Source organism: Xenopus laevis, chromosome 2L (assembly GCF_017654675.1).
Source record: "Xenopus laevis strain J_2021 chromosome 2L, Xenopus_laevis_v10.1, whole genome shotgun sequence".
NCBI lineage: Eukaryota > Metazoa > Chordata > Amphibia > Anura > Pipidae > Xenopus > Xenopus laevis.
The window spans coordinates 34,481,185-34,505,694 of record NC_054373.1 but is presented as its reverse complement, the minus strand read 5'-3'; the positions used below and the strand labels follow the sequence as shown (position 1 = coordinate 34,505,694).

The 24,510-nt window shown below is 40.7% G+C and overlaps 1 protein-coding gene across 4 annotated transcripts in view; it reads right to left on the bottom strand.

Annotated features, from left to right (window-relative positions):
* supt6h.L (SPT6 homolog, histone chaperone L homeolog) overlaps positions 1–24,510 on the bottom strand; it is a 58,232-nt gene that overhangs the window by 10,483 nt on the left and 23,239 nt on the right. For 3 of the 4 annotated variants that reach the window (XR_005965300.1, XM_041581723.1, XM_041581722.1), the window contains exons 7-28: positions 21,198–21,468; positions 20,419–20,520; positions 20,021–20,143; positions 19,653–19,742; positions 19,425–19,567; positions 18,576–18,721; positions 14,999–15,097; positions 14,740–14,869; positions 11,957–12,107; positions 11,649–11,803; positions 8,040–8,235; positions 7,008–7,147; positions 5,903–6,020; positions 5,147–5,223; positions 4,651–4,786; positions 4,144–4,281; positions 3,865–4,032; positions 3,461–3,588; positions 3,142–3,349; positions 1,281–1,428; positions 1,052–1,194; positions 809–949 (exon numbers count right to left, since the gene is read on the bottom strand). Coding sequence is in view for 3 of the 4 variants with exons in the window: in XM_041581723.1 (XP_041437657.1) it covers positions 809–949; positions 1,052–1,194; positions 1,281–1,428; positions 3,142–3,349; positions 3,461–3,588; positions 3,865–4,032; positions 4,144–4,281; positions 4,651–4,786; positions 5,147–5,223; positions 5,903–6,020; positions 7,008–7,147; positions 8,040–8,235; positions 11,649–11,803; positions 11,957–12,107; positions 14,740–14,869; positions 14,999–15,097; positions 18,576–18,721; positions 19,425–19,567; positions 19,653–19,742; positions 20,021–20,143; positions 20,419–20,520; positions 21,198–21,468 (3,151 nt within the window). In the remaining variant the exon portion in view is untranslated. The remainder of the gene's footprint in view (positions 1–808; positions 950–1,051; positions 1,195–1,280; positions 1,429–3,141; positions 3,350–3,460; positions 3,589–3,864; positions 4,033–4,143; positions 4,282–4,650; positions 4,787–5,146; positions 5,224–5,902; positions 6,021–7,007; positions 7,148–8,039; positions 8,236–11,648; positions 11,804–11,956; positions 12,108–14,739; positions 14,870–14,998; positions 15,098–18,575; positions 18,722–19,424; positions 19,568–19,652; positions 19,743–20,020; positions 20,144–20,418; positions 20,521–21,197; positions 21,469–24,510) is intronic. The other variant, XM_018246129.2, reaches the window with a different exon arrangement.

The following is a 24,510-nucleotide window of genomic DNA, read 5'->3' as shown; positions in this document are numbered from 1 at the left end:
TTTTATTACTCACAGTTAACTCTATTCCATTCTATTCTGCTGAAAAATGGAGGTATACTTAAAGGGATACTGTCATGGAAAATATTTTTTTTTTATCAGTTAATAGTGCTGCTCCAGCAGAATTCAGCACTGAAATCCATTTCTCAAAAGAGCAAATATAATTTTTTATATTTAATTTTGAAATCTGACATGGGGCTAGACATATTGTCAGTTTCCCAGCTGCCTCCAGTCATGTGACTTGTGCTCTGATAAACTGCAGTCACTCTTTACTGCAAGTTGGAGTGATATCACTCCCCCCCCAGCAGCCTAACAACAGAATAATGGGAAAGTAATCAGATAACAGCTCCCTGACACAAGATAACAGCTGCCTGGTAGATATAAGAACAGCACTCAATAATAAAATCCAGGTCCCACTGAGACACATTTAGTTACATGTAGGAGAACAACAGCCTGCCAGAAAGCAGTTTCATCCTGTGCTAGCTCTTTCTAAGAGAACAGGACTAGGCAAAATAACCTGAGATGGCTGCCTACACACCAATATTACAACTAAAAAAAATACACTTGCTGGTTCAGGAATTCAATCTTATATTGTAGTGTAAGTGTAATTTAGAAATAAAAACTACAGAATCCCTTTAAGCAACAGGATTTATATTGTATATTGCCAATTTTCTTCTGCATTCTTTACAATTGTTAACATCTTAATGTTAAGCCACTTAAGCCAGCATGTTTAACCCTTAACAATAGCACAAGGTACCTTATATCCTGCAAAAGAAACCACTCAAGTTCTCAAGACTTAAAAGTCACTTACCTTTACTCTCTCCTCTGGCCGCTTGACTGCTTTATCACTAATAAACTTGGTTGGGATGAATCCAGTCACACCATTGTCTAGCCTAGTTTTAACACCAATTGCCTGACCAGGGCAAGAGCCACTGTCAAAGTGATTCCATACCTACAAAACAGAAAAAAAAACCCCATCAGTGCTGCAGATCATAAACCAAGGGTGGGGGGGGGGGGGAGCAACAACATATTGATTTGCTTACTAAGACTTTACCTCACTGAGCTCTGGGAAATTATCCTGTTGGCAAAATGGACACTGCCAGAGACCAGTTTCATCATTCCTAATAGCCTGATCGTAGCTTTCGCCTTGGGGTCGTCTGTGTGCAATTCCAGTTACATTACAAGTGATCAGCTTGCCTGTAAAAAGGTAGCATGGTCTTATTACACTAAACTATTTTAATACTTAAAAAACGATGATGTCAAAAAGCTCAAGTTTTTGTTACCTATATAGAATGTCTCAGGGGTCTCCCGAGTTAACACATTGAAGACCTCCTCCGGGTTAGGTGACCGATAAGTTGTTCTGAGGTCTTTGTATCTACAGCTGAGCTCAGCACGAATATCATACAAAGTAATATGTTTATCACCATAGCCCTACAGAAAAGCCAGATAAAAACGGATTGAGAGAACATATTATATGACAGCCACAGAGTTAATCTTTATTTCCAGCACTCTGTGAAAAACAAAAAGTATTTAGTAGAAAGAAGCATTTCTACAGCCAAGGCAAAGGTTAAACCATTAGAACTGTAATACAGATCTGATTTATTTAGGACTGGTGAAGGGCTGAACCAGGGGTAGGCAACCCGTGGCTCCGGAGCCTCATGTGGCTCTTCATCCTGCTTGCTGCGGCTCGGTCTTGCCTGTCACGTCGTCTATACAGCACTCGCTGGCGGCTTCTTGAGTGTGCAACCACGGTAAGCTAGCGGTTAGCTTACCGCGGTTGCACACTCAGAAAGCCGCCAGCAGGTGCGAGGGCTGTATAGACGTCCCAGGATTAACAGGCAAGACCGAGCCGCAGCAAGATGATTCATCATGGTCCTTACTGCGGTCACACACTCAAGACAAGAGAGGGATCAAGATCAGTATGGAGCTTCAGAAACAGAAGTCACATTAAACAGATGAGAACACTAGCATTTAATAGGGCTATTCAGTGTGTAATTTATTTCAAAGTAGGCCTACACATATACACTGCACTTCTATTTGTTGTATTCTGTTGTTGTAACAATTAAAAATAGGTTAAAACTTTTAAAAGTTTATAAGCTGTGTTATGTTTTGCGGCTCCAGACTATTTTTCTTTAGTGGAAGAGGGGGCAAAATGGCTCTTTTGATAGTGAAGATTGCTGACCCCTGCTGAACTGAAATACATTAACAAAATGTGAGCTTACAGAGTATCAATGTGTCAAAAGCCACAGGTTAGTTTAAGTGTATCAAAACAGTAGCAATTGAGGTAGGGATGCACCGAATCCAAGATTCAGCCTTTTTAAGCAGAATTCGGCCGAATCCTTCTGCCTGGCCGAACCGAATCCAAATCCTAATTTGCATATGTAAATTAGGGGCGGCGGGAAATCACATGACTTTTTAGTCACAAAACAAGGAAGTAAAAAATGGCTTCCCCTTCCCACCCCTAATTTGCATATGGGCGGCATAGGTGGACGGTGGGTGACTAGCTCCCATTCGCTCCCTACAGAGATAGGTAGTATTCATGGGGGAATGATTGGAAGGGAGGGAGAGGGTGTTGATGGCAAAATTCACCGTTGTTGAAACTGGGGCCCTAATCTGCCCAGATATTTTCTAACACTGTTGTTACCTACTACTAGCCCACCTTGAGAGTGAAGGTGAAGGGTGGGCTAAGTACTCCCATATGCTACCGTGACAATAGGTTTTAGTACCACCTCGGAGAACACTGAAGGGAAGGCTGAGTGATCTACACCCAAGTGATATCACTGGCTATTAAAGCAGTAAAATATGGTGAGTTTGGAGGATAATTGATTCATACCACTAGTCCACTCTATGTGTTTTTAACTAAATGTTATTTTATGGACAAGGTCCAGCACTACAAACAAGGGCTGTCTGTAGTGAATCTGCGATATGTGGCAGCGTGGTTTAAATTAATGTTAAATAAAGGTTATATTTTAACACACTGAGTGTGTTTATTAGCTGAACTGGTTAACTGAAGGTGCCCGAGGCTGGTGCATTGGCAAAATTGTATAAAACTCTTAAGTACCTCAATTGTTACTGTTCTGAACTGAATCACATTTACCTCCACCCATAAATTGGGGTGAAATATTTGGAAGCCTATTTACAAACCTGTCTCTCAAGTTCCTCTGCAAAAGCATCTAAATCTAAGTCTTTTAATCTTTCTGGGTTTTCCAGAATCTCCTCCAGGGCTCCTGCAGGGTTGGCATCCTCTGCCGACTCATCATATTCTAATGCATCAACAGCCATCTTCCTGGCCCATTCATATGTCTCTGGATGTACGCGAGAACCATCCAACACTTCAATGTAGGAGTCCGTACTAGTAGGAAAAGCAACTTAATTTTAATGGCTATGAACAGGAATGGAAGCGCAACAAAAGCCTATAAATTGTTAGCAGATAATTAAAATCAAGGAAGAAAAGGAAACTGACCTATCACCAAGAGAAGTTGTGTCTATCTTAACAAAGCCGGCACAATTGATGAAAACCTTTGGTCCCATGTGGCACATAGTGACCAACTGTGTGCGGTTTTCAAGACGTGTGTTGTTCTGTTTTAAAATCTGTACAAAAAAAAAGAAGAAAAAAAAAAGAAAAGAAGTGTTTGTTACAAGGGTTTCATAGATACTGATGGAAAAAACATGTAGGCAATGTAGACTATTCATTTGATTTCCATTCTACAATGTTTCATGCACCATCAATACTATTCGGAATACCCGTCATAATATTATATATGTGACATGCTGATGAGTGTCCTGCACAAGGTCCTTCTACTTTTCCTCCTAAGTGCTATTTTTCTCTTATTTTGAGGGCAATCTATGTTGTCAAACAGAACTTACTTTAAGCAAATGTGCACCTTTACGTGGTCCAAGTCCACAGACGTACTGGATTAGAGCCTGTGCATAAGGGTGAGCAATGGCTCTGTTAACATCAACTCCCACTTCATTCACTCTGTTAATGAACTCATAATACAGGGCATTCAGTAGCTCTTCTTTAACTACATGTTCCTGGAAGACAAATCAACCCAAAGTTATCATTCTATGACTTGCAAATTAAATATACACAACAGCAGATACCGCTATCTCTGCTTTATAGTAAGAGAAGAAACGGAGGTGTACCTGCAATGGATGTAGTTTCAAGCACAGGATATCGTCATCGGTGTTGCAGACTTGAGAGAATTCAACCAAGGGGTCCTGGATACGGCGAGCAATAGAAACAGCCTGACGAAGAACTGGTGGATAGTCTCGGAAATCAGCCTGTTAATATAAAGATAGAAGATTATGAGCATGCAGAAGTAACAATGGAAAATAAAACATTCTGTTATCACAACGGACAATTCTGTGTCTGCAAAATCAGTTTTAGGTGATATGGTCTCCATAAATGTGGCCCAGTCTGTAGTGGGAAGGAAGGATTCTCATTAACATGAATTCATTCTTCTTAGCATTGAATAAAGGCTTTGACCTTGACCAGCAGCCCTGTGCCTGTTTAGTTACTGCTCTTCATTCGAACCATACATGCCTTTGTAAGTTGCTCTAATGTTGCCCCCTTCCTTATGTTAAAATGAGGCTTTAGTTGCCACTTAAACTCTGCATTCTGAGATGACTCCATAGTAAGTATAGGCTCACCTCAGATCTTTTGCTATTCATATACAAGACAGCCAGTTCATTATCCACCATCTCCACTCCAATGGATGACATTTGCTGCCCCTGCTCAAGTTCCTGCACGATGCGTTTAACATCTTCAACCATCATTTGGGCATCCCTGCAAAACAGTGATTAATGAATATTAATGCTGGAGAATCACAGCAGTGTGTTAACTTGCATGTATTTGGAGGTCATAAAATAGCCAAAATGTACATTTTCCATTAACTAATCACCAAGTTAATAATGTAAAAATTTTAAAGATCCTAATTATATGAGAATATTTTAGCTGAGCAAAGCATCTGGTTATGTCCAGTTCTTATGGATAACTATATGTTAGCAGAAAAGCAATCATCTACTGTAAGCTATACTGTGCACGCTATACTCTCATACTGCATAAGGAAGGAAACAAATGAAAGATATACAGGTTTGCAGCAAGGTGTTTTTCCACTTTAAATAAATGTATAGGCTACAACCTTACCTATTTTCACTAGCAATTGCCACAACATGAGGCTTCTTGCTTATTAAAAACTTCTTAAGTGTTTCCATATCACGAGCCTGAAATATAGGTGTGAAGCGGTGGTTATGACCTTAAAAATGCATTTGACTCAATTAGCAGACACAGCATCCATACATCATGAAACAGCAAGTCATACAATTGACACATGCAGTGTAATTTAGTTGCCACTCAAGCTATACATAGTCTCTGCAGGTGGCTGTCCCTTAACCGCCTACAGGTTCTAATAACTATTTATAAAATATAAAAAAAAAGATATTTCTTTCTGACTTTGCCTTTGCACATGTATGTTGCTGGTCACAAAATAAAAGGTAGAAAAGAGCTGGTCAATCTGCCTTGGTCTCTTTGCAACTGTGTACTGTCTACAAATGTAAAATATGATTGGTCCTTTGCCACAGGACTTTTCCCTACGATAGCTTGTTATCATTCATGCACAAATAAGGCCTCTTTCACCTTTGCTCTTATTATGCCCAGTTACTCACAACAAGCACCCCCAAAAAACCAAAACTCCTCCTCTGTGTGTGTTCTTGTTATAATTGTTCTCTTTTGTTATCAGCTATACTGTGTACGTGGTAATTGCTGGAGGGTCAAATTCTAATTTTGCTATAACACTCTCTGCACTGTAATTAACACAATTACTGCACAATTAACAAAATGAAAGAAAATGCAGAAGTTTCAAGCCATAATGGAAATGTGGGCCAGGGAGCCTGTGACCCTTACTTTTCTTTCCCTCTCGTCCTCCCTCCAGGCATTCTTTCTCTTGGTGAAGTAAGGGAGACGGAGGAAGTCAGTGACCTCACCCTCTCCATTAATCAGGGAACAGAAAACAGGGTGATCTCTGGAAGACAAGAATACAAGTTTATACAGAAAGGAATATCAAACCTTGACAAACATACAGAATGGCGATAAAGATCTGTTATCCTTCAGCAAACCAGGAAATCAGTAGAGGCCTACAATGTTGAGATGCTTAAAGGAACCGTAACACCAAAAATATTAAAGTGCTTAAAAGTAATGAAAATATCATGTAGTATTGCCCTGCACTGGTAAAACTGATCTGTTTGCTTCAGAAACACTACTATAGTTCATATAAACAAGCGGCTGAGTAGCAATGGCGGAAATTGTAAAAAAAGACTATACGGCATAGGATAAATAATGGATAACAGATACAGAGCATATCTGCTGTGTAACTTCAGCCTTTTCTCCTCTGAATAGCTGCCCCCATTGCTACACAGCAACTAATTTATATAAACAATAGTAGTGTTTCTGAAGTAAAAACAGCAGTTTTAGGGCAGAAACACGCTCAGATTTGGGGAGATTAGTCGCCCAGCGACAAATCTCATCTTCTTTGGGGAAACTAATCTACCCAAACTGCCTCTGCCGGCTAGAACTAAAATCGCTGGCCGGATGGCAATTGGTGTGCTTTGTTTTCCAAAGTTGCCTCACGAGGCAACTTTGGGCGACTTCGGAAAACTAAGCGCTCTGAGAGCCATCAAGCTGGCGGTTACATTCTAGCCGGCAGGAAGCAGTTCGGGGAGATTAGTCGACCCGAAGAAGAGGCAATTTATCACCAGGCGACTTAATTTCCCCAAATCTTCGCATCTGCCCTTACCCTTACTAGTGCAGGGCAACACTGCATTATATTTTTATTAGTTTAAAACAATTTCATTTTTTAATGTTACTGGTCCTTTAATGCCAAGGTAGCTTGCCTCCCAAGAGATGCAGCTTTATGAAAATACACTAAACTAAATGCAATACTGTATATTAAAGCACTTTGTTTGCAATGCTGTACACTATTATACGTAACATAAACATGTTTCTCTCATACCTAGCAGAAGAATACGCCATGCCTAATACTCTGATTCCCTTCCCCTGGTTTTCCTCCATAAAATCATCATCTTCCTCCACCTGGGTGTCTGGCCTGTATGGTGCCACTTTTAGCCAGTTATACAGTTTACGACTACAGGACTGAGCAGGAGAAGAAAGAAAATGTCATTGAGCAACAGAAACAGAATAAAAAGAGATAAACAGGTCTGTGTTCAAAGCAAAGTGTTTACTCAGCTTCCCTGCTATTGACACCAATCATGAAATCAAAAGACAAAAGGATACTTCGAGAACGAGACACTGGACTTCTCCAATTCAAAAAGATTTTTTACTCACAGCAACTACGTTTTGGTTGGAATCCCCCCCTTTCATAAGACAATTACATTATTATCATTCTCATCTTAAAGTGACAGTACTTATATACAATGACATGATAATTTTATATAGTATCTCCCTTATCATACAGTACAATATAGTGCAATATGAATTCACCAATTGATATTTAGCATCTCCCTCCAATACACCCCAAATAAGTGTACCTACTGTGTCCTTAAAGGTCCCAATATCGTAAGAATAACATTACCCTCAGGACTCAACATCTACATTAATTAATTAAAACATGAGCAGGCTTACAATTATCTTATGTCATTTTCTTACCATAGCTACCAGAGAAGGACATCCCAGGGGCACATTAAAATAGGTACTTAGACCTCCCTGTCTATTCAGTTATAGTCAACAATTAAATACAGCTTAGAATCCAGAGAAGCTTGGTTCATGGATCGAATAACCATAAGATCCACTGTAGAACCCGCTGAAGTAATAATTTACCTCTATCGCCTCTCCTCAGTAAAGGAGGGAAAGTTTATGGAAAAGAACTATAAGTCACTATAAGATGGGGTGATGATCAGAGTGTTAGATTACGCTTTTTAACATTGACGGTAATTGTTTGAGAAAGGTTGGGATCCCAAACAAAGCTTTAAAAGTGCAGGCACTTTAAAGATGCTAGACATTGTTTTCTACACAAAACATGTCATACCTTGATGACAAAGTCCTTGGCCTCCAGAATGAGTTTGTTTTTCAACTCCTTTGCCATTTGTGGATACAGAAATTGCTTTAGCGCCCGTTCAATGGCCAATGTACGCTGTCTGTTCCACTCCTGCACCTGATGACTGAACTCATCTCTGTAATAGAACTGCTTGATCTCCTCAAAATAAGCCTGGTCTGAGCCAAAACTGTAAAAATGAACAACCGAATCAATCGAACATGGCAAAATAGATTTTTTTATGGTGTTTGAATAACATTGGTGATGTTTATTAAGTAAAAGTGCTGGAATTTGATCTCCTATGTAAATGTTCACACTGGTGCCCTGTTTGGTTATTTGTATTTCTCTGGCCTCCATTTTTGGTTTGCAAGATTTGGAGGAGTGTTTGTTAACCAGATGAGAGAGTTGTCCTTTCTGTGTCTCTCTGGCACTATAGCAGAACCATGAAACAGCGAGACTGACAACTGACCCAGTTAATGGGCAAAACACTAGAGAAATACTACACTTAAGCTGGCCATAGACGCAAAGATCTCATCGTATGAATCGAGGATTCGTACGATTTTCCGAACGTGTGTGGAGAGTCCCGACATTTTTCGCCCGGCGGAGATCGGTCAGACAGGTTAGAACATTTCTGTCGGCTGCCCATAATATCTTTGCATGTATTACCGTTCGTACAATTTTCAGTGGGAGACTGTCACTAGCTTTGTCTATCGTACGATTGCGGTCAGGGGCAGAACATCAGCTGATCTGTTCTTTACTTTATTTGGTCGGAATGGTAAGACTTTGATCTGAATGGTTAGTGGCAGGTCGGGAGATGGGGAAGTCCAATTGTACATTGATTCGTACGATCGGATCTTTGCGTCTGTGGCCAGCTTTACTCATAGGCCCCATTAGACATTAGGCCCCATTGTTCCATGTCCTAATACATCTATTTCACTTTTATAACTCCTTTGACTTGCAATATGTGTTGAGATTTCCATATTTTGAATGAATCTGTAGAAGGCATCAGTGGACAAAACAGCCAAATAAAATTATACACCCAAAACACCCAAATAAATTATACATCAATTGGGAGTCCACATCAGATTTCCATCTAATTAAGCCCAAGGGACTCGCCCCAGTTCTCAGGCAATAGCATACAAAAAATTCCTTTATCCAAAGATAACTGTCCCAAGGCTTTTTTCAGTAAAAAAAATCCATTTTATTTAAATTAGCATTAAAACTCAGATACAGTTTGTATCTGAGTTTTAATGCTATTTTAAATAGAATGGAATTTTTTTACTGAAAAAAGCCTTGGGACAGTTATCTTTGGATAAAGGATAAAGGAATACCCAGTCAAATAAGCCTTAATATATTTATGTAAAAAGGGATTATATACCACCCTACCTAGACAAAGCTACAAAAGAAAAAAAAGCAAGTACAACATCTAATTGTTCTCACAGCCATATTAATAGCCCAGTAATGTGAAGAGGTGTGTCTGTATCTTTTAAAGGGGTTGTTCACCTTTAAACAACTTAGATCACAAGAAATAATTACTTTTACAAATTACTTTTTTATTTTCTATGCGTTACCATTTTTCTAATATTGAAAGTGTAAAGTGTCTTTTTTCACCTTCTAAAGCAGCTCTGTGAGGGGGAGGGTCGCCGACCCTGTAAACTGTTCTAAATTGATACATTTAGTTGATACATTTCTTATCTTTGCCCCTGCTGAGCAGAATCTCTGGGTTTCATTACAGGCAGCTGTTAGAATTGATACAATAGTTGCTAATACTCCAGAGATGCTGCTGAGAAATGTATCAACTCAATGTTGCAAAATTGGAACAGTTTAGAGTCTGCACCTGAATTACTGAGCTGCCAGACTCAAACACCAGAGACACAAACATTCAACTTTAAACTTAGATTTTGGAAAAACAGTTAAAAATAAATAATGGAAAGAAATTTTAAAAAAAAAGTCTTTATATCTGGGGAACAATCTGTAAACAACTGAACTGAAAAAAGTGTTTGGAAAGTGAACAACCCCTTTAAAGGTGAGTAGGAGCCTAAAACTTTCAAGATGTTATCAAAAAACGCCTGCCTTAATGAAAGTGTGAAAGATACCCGTCACTTCTAAGGTATGGTCTGAATATGCTGAACATCTTTACACTGGAATGGATGGGATTATTTGCTTGATCATGGTTTGACAACATTTGTAAATTGAGGACATTAACAATGGAATAAATAAGCACACATCTTTCAGTTTTCTTGTAGATTCCAGCCACTATAAATCCCAATGAATTCCAACAAACTCTCCAGGCAAGTTAAAGAGCAACTATCACGAAAATGAAAATGTAATATAAGCTTCATCATACTGAAATAAGAAACTTTCTAAATACAATCAATTAAAAATTCGGTACCGTTTCTGAAATAATCAAGTTTTTCTTCACTATCCCTCTCTCAGCATCTGTTTCTCTTCATTCTCTCTTCATACAGGAGTTGGGTGTCAGATATTTATTGACAGCTAGATCCAATATATCTTATAGGGGGGCTTCTTTTGCCTAGATGATGTATTAGAGCTCACTTTTAAAATCACTAGACACCATGTCTCTCTACGTGCAGAAATTGTGCAAAATGCAGTTATTTTGTTAGATTTTGTTTGTACTGGAATGTTATTTGAGTTGAGCTCTAATACATCTGCTAGGAAAGGAAGCCCCCCTATAAGAGTATTGGATCATTCATTTGATACTGAACTGCTGCATGAACACATAATGGAGAACAGATGCTGAGAGAGGAATAGTGAATATAAACGATTATTTCAGAAACAATTCAGAATTTTTAATTGATTGTATTTAGAAAGTTTCTTACTTCATTATGAGCACGCTTACATTAAAGGTATTTTTTAGGCTGTTTCTAGCACGGGAACGGTAATCTGTAAGGGACCAATAAAGCCCAAAACAAAATACAGGAATACTTAGATAGGGAAAAGTAAAGTCAGGGTTTGACTGTAAAATTTGTGTATACCATGAAAAATGACTTAAAACTTAAAATTCACAGGGGATAAACTGGTGTTTTTAAGGAAACTGTGCCAACATGGTGCTGTAAAAAGTAGGAGAACCTAATTTCTGGGAAATGTTCCCATTGAAATGCAATAGAACAGGAAGAAATATAAAACCTGGGAAAGGTAAAATGGAGGAACATAAATTCAGGGTTTGACTGTAGTTCGAGTGTTGGCTGCTGTTAAGGGAAAGGAAGGTCTGTATTCCTGCTTAAAGGTGAACTATTGTGAAAATTGAATTTTTTTTTTAACTATCTACTCAAAAAATACCTAAACAAAACAAATAAAAAAACAGAGGAGACATAGAAAGAAAAACTTACAGCTCTGACCCTATATAAAGCTATAGCTGTATTTTTGACCTTCAAGTTGTTAGAAAATGCATTCATAGCATATGTAAGAAGGGTTTATATTTTATTTCTATAGATATTCACTAAAATACTGGCACAGCCACTTTTTAGCACACTCTATATAACCTTAATTGCAGTGCATTCTTCCAGCAGTGCATCAACAGTGTAGAACGAATAATATATAGCTTTGTACAATACACTTCTAGAAGAGCAGATGCTTGCTTACCCCTCTACATCTTTCATGTCAATGCATATTTCAATGGTAAGCAGTTGTTCTTCCTCAGCTATACACATCTTAAGAAACAGGTCATCTCGCAGCTCCTTAACAGGTTTGTTCTTCAGATACTTGAAGGCATAGGCAAAATGGGCTTCGTCAATTTCCTGTAAAAGAGAAAACAGGACATCGTTAACTTAAACAACATTCAAAAGAAGTTTAAAAAGATAGTTTGATAAGAAAGTATGCATATTTTCACCGTTCCTTGTAAATGGGAGTAAAATGCAACTACTATTAAACAAGGAGGCACCGACACTTACTTTTTTACCCTTTTTTGTTGGAATAATGTTAACTTTGGCCCGTTCTTGAAAGGTCTGTCTCAGAACCTGCCTGACTAGAGGCTCTCTGGCAATCTGCAAAGCAACCATGTAGCGGGCGCCTTCCAGGACGGCGTCTGGTGTTGTAAATTGGCTGCATTCAATACAGAAAAAAAGCTAATTAAACACTTCCATGAAAACTGAAATAAAGTCCATTTTTACCCCCTTTCAAAATGTTTTATATAAAAAGCATAAACATACACAGTGTGTGCAGCAGTCCAGTGACAATGAAAAGCCCTAGCTTGAAACAAGCCTAACGTTCCTAGTCAACTTTGAGGAATCAGCCATGTTGCAGAGGATTAAGCTGACCATAAATACAAACTTATACCACTACAGGATATAAGGTGCATGATATAAGGTGCCTTCACCTGTAAAGGTTGTACAGGTATGGGATCCGTTATCTGGAAAAATATCATAGCATAGAGATCCCTGCTTGGATGTCACTCTCATGTCTACCACTAGGTGGAGCTAGCAATTGGCAATGCAAACATTTTCGGACTTCATTTTAATCTCCACAAAGCTCAAATCTTCTCCAGCCTTCAGGAAACCTGCTTTTTGGGTAAGTGGGTATAAGGTGTCAGAAATCATTGGCTCTCATTGTATTTAAGGGATTCTGTCATGATTTTTATGGTGTAGTTTTAATTTCTAAATTATACTGTTTACACTGCAAATAATTTTCTCTACCATATAAAATTTCATTCCTGAACCAACAAGTGTATTTTTTTAGTTATAATACTGGTGTGTAGGCAGCCCTCTCAGCTCATTTTGCCTGGTTGTGTGCTTTCAGAAAGAGCCAGCACTTTAGGATGGAACTGCTTTCTGGCAGGCTGTTGTAAGGACTCTTTCCAATTACTTTCTATTTTCTATGTGTCACCATTTTTATAATATTGAAGTGTGATTTTTCACCTTCTTAAGGTGGCCATAGACGCAAAGATCCGCTCGTTTGGCAATATCGCCAAACGAGCGGATCTTTCCCCGATATGCCATTAACGAGCATGGCTATATCGGGGGTAATCTGATTGTCCGAACGATCCGATTACGATACGCAATGGGCTCCGGCAGGATCGGTCGGGTCAAAATCAACCCTGACCGATCGACCAAACGACCGATCTCCGCCGGACGAAAGATGTCGGCACACTCCACACACTATCGAAAATCGTACGAATCCTCGATTCGTACGATAGGATCTGTGTGTCTATGGCCAGCTTTAAGGTTGTGACACACGGCAGATTCTGGGAATTTAAGTCGCCTGGCGACTAATCGCCTCTTCGCCTGGGTGACAATCTCCCCAAACTGCCTTCACGTGCCTTCCCGTCCGCTATAATGAAAAGTCGCCTGCACTAAAGCACACGCGACTCTTCGTTTTCCAAAGTTGCCTCACGAGGAAACTTCGGACGACTTTGGAAAATGAAGCGCTGCGTGTGCTTTAGCGCAGGCGACTTTTCATTATAGCGGACGGGAAGACACGCAAAGGCAGTTTGGGGAGATTGTCGCCCAGAAGGAGAGACGATTAGTCACCACGCGACTAAATTTTCCCGAATCTGCCCGTGTGTCTCAACCCTAAAGCAGCTCTGGAAGGGGGGGGTCGCCGACCCTGTAAACTGTTCTAAATTGATACATTTAGTGGATACATTTCTTATCTTTGTCACTGCAAAGCAGAATTCCTGGGTTTCATTACAGGCAGCTGTTAGAATTGATACAATACTTACTGATACTCCAGAGATGCTGCTGAGAAATGTATCAACTAAATGTTGCAAAGTTGTAACAGTTCAGAATCTCCACCTGAATTATTGAACTGCCAAGACTGAAACACCAGAGACAGGACCATTTAACTTTAAACTTAAAGTTTGGAAAAACAGTAAAACATAAATAATGGAAAGTAATTGAAAAACGTCTTTATTTCTGGGGAACAATCTGAAAACAACTGAACTGAAAAATGTTTGGAAGGTGAACAACCCCTTTAATGTAGCTGAATGTGTCTCAGTGGGATCTGGATTTTCCCTATTGAGTGCTGTTCTTAGATCTACCAGAGCTGTTATCTTGTGTTAGGGAGCTGTTCTGTTAGGCTGCTGGGGGGGGGGGGAGGCAAGGGGTGATCCAACTCCAACTTTCAGTACAGCAGTAAAGAGTGACTGAAGTTCATCAGAGCACAAGTCACATGACTGGGGGCAGCTGGGAAACTGACAATATGTCTAGCCCCATTTTGGGGGGAAAAAACAAAACATGTTTTTCCATGACAGTATCCCATTATGGCATTTTTGGTGCCACTACTTACTTTCATTGTATAATTCATCATGATCTTGAGTTATTGTTCATGGAAGCCAGTGTACCATTTTTTTAGCTGGCAGAAAATTACCTAAAGCCACCTTAGCAGCTTTACCTGTTCACCCACTTGCTAAAATACAGGATAGTAGTGGCAGTGCTAGTATCTGAATCTTTCAGCAGAGGTATAAGGGAGCTGTTAATCTGGTAAAGGGGCACCACCAGGAAGTGTAATGGAAGGGAGCTCAAGGCCTGTGAATAACAAAGTTAGACCCCCCCCCACCCGCCAAACATGCACCAGCAACCCCACTGTGTGTGACCCAAACCCAACATTTAAATCCTATAATCTTCAACACACATACAACATATAATCAAAGGTCAGAGCACACTGGGAGAGGTAGCCCAGCAGCATCTGGGGACCCAAACAAGCACATTGCTAGCTAGATAAGGCTAATAATAATTACCTGCAAGTGTAATCCTTGGCAAGTTCTAGTGGTTCAGCAGGGAACTGTTCAGTCTCATGGCGTTGGTAACTGTCTCTCAGATTCTCACCAAACTGTTCTGGTGTTAAACCAAATTTTTTGGCCAAACCATCTGTACAATGGAGAAACACAGAAGGGTATTATAAAATATAAACTTACTGCTGTTTTCAAAGCATAATTCACATACAAATAAAGTAATTATATTATATAAATATTTTAAGTAAACAAGAGACAAACTCACCAAGACCAGCAATTTGGCAGATTGAATACATATCCCTCCGCGAAGCTTGTTTTAATTCTGGACCCTTGGACGCCTCCTCTTGTTCTGCTACATCAGCCCCTGCACACACAAAAAAAATTACAGTTTTGACTGTACCCTTACATCACAATGGAAAAAAAAACCCGACAGCATCAGTACAGGTAATCTCACTAGAGCATCTTTGGGTTCTTGTTGCATTATCAGTTCAAGTAAAGGGGAGGCAGCAGGGCAAATTTGATTGCTTCTCTGGCTGCTGAAATACATGGACAAAGAACATGCCATCATCCTAAGAAAAATGAGATTTTGTGTACTCACCGTTAAATCTCTTTCTCTTCAGTCCTTGGGGGGGACACGGGACAGTGGGGCATAGCTGGTATCACTAGGAGGCAGGACACAACAAGAAAGAATAGCTTGCTCCTCCTCTGCTGGCTATACCCCTCAAGTGGACGGAGCCTACTCAGTTTGTACCGAATGTGACCTAATTTAACAAAAACTAAAAATGACAACTATTGGGCTAAGCCAAACCATGTCGAAGACATGGTAAGAGAAGCGAGGGCCTCCACTCAGGGAGGGAAGTCCTGTGTCCCCCCAAGCGAAAGAGAAAGACTTAACAGTGAGTGCACAGTCTCCTTTTCTCCATTGTCAGCTTGGGGGAGTACCTGTCCCCTGACATTAGGGCTGGAAGAGGCCCTATGTGGAAGATACCACTGCGGCTTGAAGAACTTTTCTGCCGAAGCGTGTCAGGTGCCGCAAAAGTATAAAAATGCTATAATTTTGTATAAGAGTGGATTCATGTCCACGTAGCTGCTTTGCACAATTGCTCTGACAAAACTTGATTTCAGAGCGCCCGGGACGTGCTCATCCCCCTGGTAGAGTGAGCTTTGATTCTGGCTTGTGGCGATTGACCCTGTGCTGAATAGGCTTTGTGGATGGTTTGCTTTATCCGAGATATGGAAGCTTTTGACACTGCCAAACCCTTTTTGCGGTCCTGAGGGTAGAACAAATAGCGAGTTTGACTTTCAAATATCCTGAGATCTGTGTAGATAGAACTTGATAGCCCTGACGGGATCCAAAGAATTCCTTGGGAAGGAAGCGCTGGTCTTTTTTGAAAAAGGACCGATAGGGATGAAACTTGCGACTTGAGTGATCCGTTGGAGAGACCCAGGGATACGCCTTCCTGCAGGAAATCCAAAAGATTAGGTATCGAGAACTTCCCAAAGTCTATTTCACGTTTCATGCACCATTGATTATATGTAGACCACAATCAGTGTTATGACTTAGAGAATGATTTTCGAGCAACTCGCATGGTCTGTACCACCGCATCAGAAAATCCTTTATTTTTTAGCGTCTGGGTCTCAAGTCAAGTCAAGTTGAGACTGTCTGGATTGGGATGTCGAATTGGCCCTTGATGGAGAAGGTCCAGCTGTGAAGGTAGAGTCCATGGTTTGCAACTGACAGATTGAGAAGATCAGAATACCATCTGTGCCTGGGCCACTTTGGGGCTATTACAATGAGGGTGGTTTGTTCCCTCTGAAGCTTCTTGATTGTTCTGGGTACCAGAGGGAGTGGTGGAAAAGCATATGCTAGACGAAAATTCCAGGGTGCTGTCAAGGCATCTGCGGCCTCTGCCAGAGGATACCAGTAACGAGCAAAGAATGTCTGCACTTTTCGGTTGTGTCTCGTTGCTAGTGACCATTTTCTTGGATCCAACGTTTGATGACTTAGGAAATCTGCCTCCCAATTTTGGAGACCTGGGATGTAGATTGCGGACAGTTGAGTGTGATGGGTTTCTGTCCATTGAAATATAAGTTTTACTTTGTTTAGAGTCGGCCTGCTCTTTGTGGTTTATGTAAGCCACTGCTGTGGAGTTGTCTGACTGAACCTTTACAGCTTGATCCGATAGCTCTTGTTGCCAATGGAGCAGGCCCAATCGGATTGCTCGTATCTCAAGTATATTGATCGGCAAATAACTTTCTTCCTGGGTCCACTGACCCTGTGCTGTCTGACTATCAAGGACCATTCCCCAGCCAAAAAGGCTTGTGCCTGTTGTCATAAGCCGCCACTGAGATCTGTAGCCACCAGAGAAGAGAAACTTGAGTCCTTTGTGAGAGTCAAATTTTCTGGAAGGGAGACTTCCGCTTCCAAGACCTGAGATTGTTCCACTGCAGCTCTCTGAGGTGATACTGTGTGAATTGAACCACCTCTATCGACCACACCATGACTTCCAGAACCTTCATGCAGAACCTGGTTGGGTGACTTGGTTTCGCTAGCAATGAGTTGACCAATGTCTGAAGATTTAGTATCTTTTGATGAGGCAGGGAAATCTTTTGCGACAGCGTATTGAACTACAAGCCAAGGAAAATCATGGATCGGCTGGGATTTAGAGATGACTTTTCTAAGTTGAGGCACCAACGTAGCTCCTTTAGCTGAGACAGGGTGATGTGAATCGCATGGTGGGCTTCCTCCAGGGAAGGTGCTTTGATTAGCAAGTCGTCGAGATATGGTGTTATGGAAACCCCTGCATTCTGTAACACCGCTGTGGCTAGTGCCATGATTTTGGTGAAAACTCGTGGCGTCGACGTCAGACCGAATGGGAGGGATGTTAATTGGTAATGACAGTTTTGAAAGGCAAAACATAAGAACCTCTGATGGGGAAGGAAGATTGGCACATGTAGGTAACCATTCTTGATATCAAGAGAGGCTAGAAATTGGCCTGGGCTCATTGCTGCGATGATGGATCTTAGAGATTCCATTACGAACAGATTCGAGTAATATACTGTGAAAAGTTTGCCGGGAGGAACGGTGGTAATTACCTCTTCCTGTAGATTGAACTCCAATTGTCTGTGAAGTGGCGCAATCTTCCTCCTAAGGACACATGGCCTGACATTGGGAGTATCCCGTAATGCCGAAGTGGATTTGTTCTAAAGTCTGGCAAAAGGCTTGCGGTTCTGTCAGGAGGACCTGTGCTTGGCTCCAAAATGTCCTCTGCCTGAGGAAGTTTGACGTGGTGGAGAGACTCTGGCACTTTTGTTCTGGGAGGAACAAAAAACTTTCCCCTGCGAAAAGCCCCCAGTAGCTTGACTAATAATTTTGTCCAGGTCATGTCCAAAAGGTAGTTTGCCCTTGAATGATAAGGAAGTTAAAGATGTCTTTGAAGAGAGGTCCGCAGACCAAAGCTTCATCCAAAGAGACCAGCGGGCTGCTACCGATAATGCTGAAGTTCTGCTGATCACTTGGGCCGAACCCAGCGAAGCTTCACAAATTATAGTCATTAAAACATATGTCCTACCTCCTGAGGACACAACAAAAAACTGAGTAGGCTCTGCCCGCTTGAGGAGTATAGCCAGCGGAGGAGGAGCGAGCTAATCTTTCTTGTTGTGTCCTGCCTCCTAGTGATACCAGCTATACCCCACTGTCTCCTGTGTTCCTCAAGCTGACAATGGAGAAAAATGATTTCCCATTAACTTTATCTGTAAAGATCACCTTATTAAAACACACTAGAGGATTTTATTGCATGTAAGCATTAACACAATATATGATTTCATATAAGGCTACATACCTTCCTCCCCTTCTTCTGGGATCCGTTTCAGCTTCTTATGGCTGGATTTGGCTGCATTCTGCATTTTAGGTATATCTCGGCCATAATATAGCAAAAAGTGGTTGTACACATCCTTCAGCTCATCCATTGATTTCACATCCTTCAGCCTGTTATATGAGAAAATCCGTTTATGCAAATTATGTACAAACTAGCACATTATAAAGTAACAAAATAATAAGTTAGCTTGATTTGTGTGTGTTTTTACAATGCTTTATAGACTTTTCATTTTTTATTCTAGTTACCCCACTTTATTTTTCTTTTGCTCATCTGTCTCTCTCTGTCTATACCTTATATCTATACATTGAATCAAAGATTACGGCAGCTGGAAAAATTCACTTGCAGTACCATTTCTCACCATTGTGCTGCACTAGACTACAAGCAGCTGCCCACCAAATGGTAGTGGCTGGTAATGATAATTAACAGCAGTAGGATGGCTGACAGCTGGACATCTCTGAGCCAGCACCTAACTCTGCTCACAAAATTATAGTTGGGACCAAAGAGGAATATGCCTGGCTGTCTAATGACAATGGACTTTGAACTGAAGGGATGTTGGGCTCTGATGGAGATGTTTACAAGCATGTAAGTGTGTGTTCACGTATATTCATGATGTTAAACCGAACAACAGTTCCAATGTTTTTCTTGCCATTAATCAAAGTTAATCAGTTATGTTAGACTACGACTGAAAAATGAATTCCTAATTGCACATATAAGAACATATATACAATAATAAGGTTGTCTTAAAATACAGATTTATTCTGCAAATTAGTGAACTGATAAAACTACTCAAATTGCATAAATAAAAACATTCACCTCTCCATGTCCACTGTATCGAGGGCTCTTATTCCATCAGCTAATGGCTTGTCGGGATCTGCAGAGATCTGTTCATATTGGTAAGCTTGCATCTTCTCAAAAAGTCTTATCAGATTTTGCTTTCGCAGTTTCAGCTGAGTCCACTGAGAAAGAGAGAATGTGTGAAACAGAATATAGACAAAAAATAACATTTACAGAAAATACTGAAGTTGAAGTTAAAATATTTACCTTTTCATCCCACTGCCAGACTCTCCACAAATCATTGATGTTTAACTCTGGTTCTACATATTCCTTCCGATAGAAAGCAATAAATGGAACCTTAAAAAAAAAAAATTAGATAGTTTGTACCCAAAGCAAGGTAACAGAAAATCTCTACAGTATAACTGACGAACTAGTATAACTTCTAATTAAACTGCTTCAAGCACTTAAAGTTGGTGAATCAATTAGCAAAGTTGCTGCCGCATCACCTAAATCTGAGTAAAATTCTTGGTACTTTCCCAACTTTTATCCCTATGGCAGGTTTAGCCAGTAACCTGTTCTACAAAAATTATTTTATCAGGGCGCATTTATTGGTGGAGAGTGTTTCTCCAAATTACCTCAAAATGCTGATTCCTCATGAAGTTTAGCGCTTCCCTGATCTTTTGTATTGTACTTGGTCCTTTCCTGTTGAAGTTGCTGCCGACTTGCCCACGCTCTAGGTAGTCGTTTGTTTCCTGAGAAAAAAAAAAACATTTCAGAGAAAAGTACCCACAGGATTTGTGTGTATAAATGCATTTCTTATCAAGATTCAAAAGCAATACCTTTCCTTCTCCTAAGGAAACACTTAATGTTAACCTATTATGGTGACCAGGAACATAATCCAGCTACCTAATAATGTAGGATGGAAGATCCCGCAGACCAGCAATTGCACACTAAACACAAGATTACACATTTTATTTTAGATTTAAGTTTATATTGCTTTCTCTCTTGCTGAAGGTAGCCTGAGATTAGTCACCTGCAACGATATTGTTGGAGTTGAAAAAGCATTCCTGTAAATCCACTCTGCTTCCTCTTCCAGTTCATCATCTTCAGCAGACTTAACGGATATTGTCCGGAGCTGAATGAAGAAAAAGCTTTGTTATTCCAATACAGTACATTTATAAATGCAAATTCCAGCTTCAAACACCAGAGACAGGCAGATTCACTCAAATTAGGTAGCAGAAAAGGGCTTGTAAGGTTATCAGCAACAATTATAAACCTGATACAACTTTATAAGGCACGTAATCCCCTATCAGGAACATTAAAGGGGAAGTTCATCTTCCAGTTAACTTTGTGATGCGGACAGCAATATTTTAAGACAACTTGCAATGGGTCTTCATTTTTTTTTTTTTTAATTTCTTTGGGTTTTTGAATGATTTTACTTTTTCAGTGGCTATCTGAAAGCTGGGTTTCCTTTCAGCCTAAAGCTAAGTGGTGTGAATGACGCTTAAAGATACATAGTAGAGGGCCTGAACAAATGTACTGGCAATAAAAAGTTACAAGAACAATAAAACTGTAGCCCCGTGGAGCAACAGTCTTTCAGTTGCCAGAGAGATTGACTCCTGATAACTAGGTAGCAGTTGTAAAACAAATTCAAATCTTAAAAAAAATTTAAATGAAGACACTGAAAAATTAATTACCACTGGTGAACTGCCCCTTTGAATTCCCTTTCACCCCTAAAATATCTGTTTTTCAAACTCAGTATTAATAGGTTACTTACATACAAATATAGATACCACAGGTTATTTTTAGTACCTGGAACCTTTCTGGCATATCTGTTGTTCGGATCTCATTGTCCTGGTCCGTCAGATGGCTGCTTTCCAGTTCACTAGGTTCATACATTTCAAAAATGCTGCGCCTGCTCACGCGCTTTTTGGCAGTTTTCTTAGGCCGAACCCGTGTTTCTGTATCTCCCTCTTCATCTTCATAATCATATTCTTCCATCTCTTCTTCATCCTCGTCGTATTTCTCAAATTCTCCATAATCAAAATCGACACCAAAGATCTCCTGAGCTTCCTGCAAAGCACTGTAAACAGACAGGAGAACATGCTTGTATCTGAAAACAATACTACGCACAATGGCACAAAGAGCAGGGCATATTTTAATATAATTTTAGTTAGTGGAATTGTCCACCTAGAAACCTAGGACATCCTGTAGGCCTGTATTCATAGATCAATGCAGTCCAGAGACAATAGAATTTTTCAGTCTGGCCAATATATACTTAAATGTGTTACAAGATTTAACATATTTCAGCAGCACAAAATCGCCAACGTATTTTAAAAAAAAGTTCACTTTAATAGAATGTTGTATAAATAATGAAACTTTGAGTATCAGAATTTAATAAAGTACATGACTCTTCTATGTTAAGAAGATACTGTTCAATTGCAACTTAAAGGAATTGTTTGGTGTAAAAATAAAAACTGGGTAAATAGATAGGCTGTGCTAAATAAATAACGTTTCTAATATAGTTAGGCAAAAAAGGAGATTTTGTGTACTCACCGTTAAATCTCTTTCTCTTCAGTCGCTTGGCGGACACAGGGACAGTGGGTATAGCTGGTACTTCCAGGAGGCAGGACACAACTAAGAAAAAACTGGCTCCTCGTCCACTGGCTATACCCCCAGTAAGCGGAGATTCGCTCAGTTTGTAACAAAGTCAACAGGAATAGGATAACCTCTAGAACGTAAACTGTACTGAAAATACAAAATGAACAATGTCTGATGGTAAAAGGGAGAGCCTCAATCCAGGGAGGGAAGACCTGTGTCCCCCAAGAGACTGAAGAGAAAGAGATTTAACAGTGAGTACACAAAATCTCCTTTTCTCCAGGTATGCTTGGGGGACACAGAGACAATGGGGACGTACCAAAGCTGTCCCCTAAGAATCCTGGGTGGGAGAATGAGGCCTATGTGGAAATAACCACTGCGGCTTGAAGCACCTTTCTGCCAAAGCGAGTGTCAGAAGCCGCAAAGGTATCAAAATGGTAAAATTTGCAAAAGGAGTGGACAGAAGTCCACGTAGCTGCCTTACATAGCTGTTCTGCTGATGCCCAATTCCTGAACGCCCAGGACGTACTCATCCCTCTGGTAGAGAGGGCAGTAATTCGAGGCGGAGGCGTTTGTCCCTGTGCTGGATGGTTTGTTTGATCCAACGGGAAATGGCAGATTTAGTGGCAGGAGAACCCTTATGAGGTCCAGAAGACAGAATGAGGAGTGCATCAGTCTTGCGGATGTCCTTAACTTTATGAAGGTATAATTTTAGTGCCCAAACAGGATCTAGAGAGTGTAGAGCCACCTCCTTGGGATTGGACGGTGAAGGACAGAAGGTTGGAATTGTAATTTCTTGATTTAAATGGAAATTAGAAACCACCTTGGGAAGGAAGGACGGAATAGTTCAGAGAACCGCTCTGTCATAATTGAAAACCAGGAAGGGAGGTTTGCAGGATAAGGCATTGAGCTCAGAAACCCGTCTTGCTGAGGCAATGGCCAAGAGGAATACTGTCTTCCATGTGAGCCATTGAAGGGGCACGGACTCCAGGGGTTCAAAGGGCGGGTGTTGTAGAGCCGCAATACTAGAGTGAGGTCCCAGATAGGAATAGGCGGTCGTATAGGAGGAGCCACGTGAGTGACTCCCTGCATAAAGGTTTTGACATCAGGTAATAGCACTATACGCTTCTGGACAGAGAGCAGAAATCTGGAATTTGAGAGAACCTAGAGACAGACCCTTGGATAATCCTTCCCTGAGGAACTCTAGGATATTAGGGACTGAAAGCACCTTGAATACTGCCTTGTTTCGGCTGCACCACTGGTGGTAGGTAGACTAGACATGTTGCTCTCCAACCACTTTGATGTTGCTCCCAGTGGCCTCAAAGCAGGTGTTTATTTTTGAATTCCAGGCTTGGAGGCAAGTTTTGGTTGCATAAAAACCAGGTGTACTGCCAAACAGAGCCTCAATGTAGGTTGACAATCCACATAGGGGCTGCCAAAAGGCCAATCACAGCACTTATTTGGCACCCCAAGAATATTTTTCATGCTAGTGTTGCTCCCCAACTCCTTTTACTTATGAATGTTGCTCACGGGTTCAAAAGATTGGGGATCCCTGTCTTATATCTATACATTGAATCAAAGATTACGGCAGCTGGATAAATTCACTTGCAGTACCATTTCTCACCATTGTGCTGCACTAGACTACAAGCAATTGCCTACCAAATGGTAGTGGCTGATAATGATAATCAACAGCAGTAGGATGGCTGACAGCTGGACATCTCTGAGCCAGCACCTAACTCTGCTTACAAAATTATAGTTGGGACCAAAGAGGAATATGCCTGGTTGTCTAATGACAATGGACTGAAGGGATGTTGGGCTCTGATGGAGATGTTTACAAGCATGTAGGTGTGTGTTCACGTATATTCATGATGTTAAACCGAACAACAGTTCCAATGTTTTTCTTGCCATTAATCGAAGTTAATCAGTTACTCTCTATAGTATTTTTTAGCCGCAAATTAGTTTTCTTGCAGCACACATCGTGCGTGCTACGGCCTTGCAAAAAACATTTTTGTTCAGGATCTGCGTCTCAAGAGCCAAGCCGTCAAGCTCAGATATGACGTGTTCGGATGTTGGATCGGACCCTGCGAAAGAAGGTCTGGTAGAGGAGGCAGTGTACAGGGTACTTCTACCGACAGACTGAGGTATGCCAGATGAAAGTGCCAATCTGCCGTGAGTGCATCGACATCTAAGGCTAGGGGATCTCGGTACCAAGCAAGAAATGTTTTCACTTCTCGATTCTGTTGAATCGCCGAAAATCCACCTCTGGCATGTCCCATTTCTATGTTATCTCGTGGAACACTTTGTCATTTAGTGACCACTCGTCTGGGTCTATGGACTGTCTTCTTAGAAAGTCTGCTTCCCAGTTCAGTGCCTGATCTGTTAGGACTTGTTGCCAATGAAGGAGACCTAGACGGATTGCTCGAATCTCTAGGAGATTTATCTGCAGTTTCTTTTCCTTTGAGTTCCAGACGTCCTGTGCTGGTTTGCCCTTGAGGACTGCTCCCCAGCCGAACAGGCTTGCGTCTGT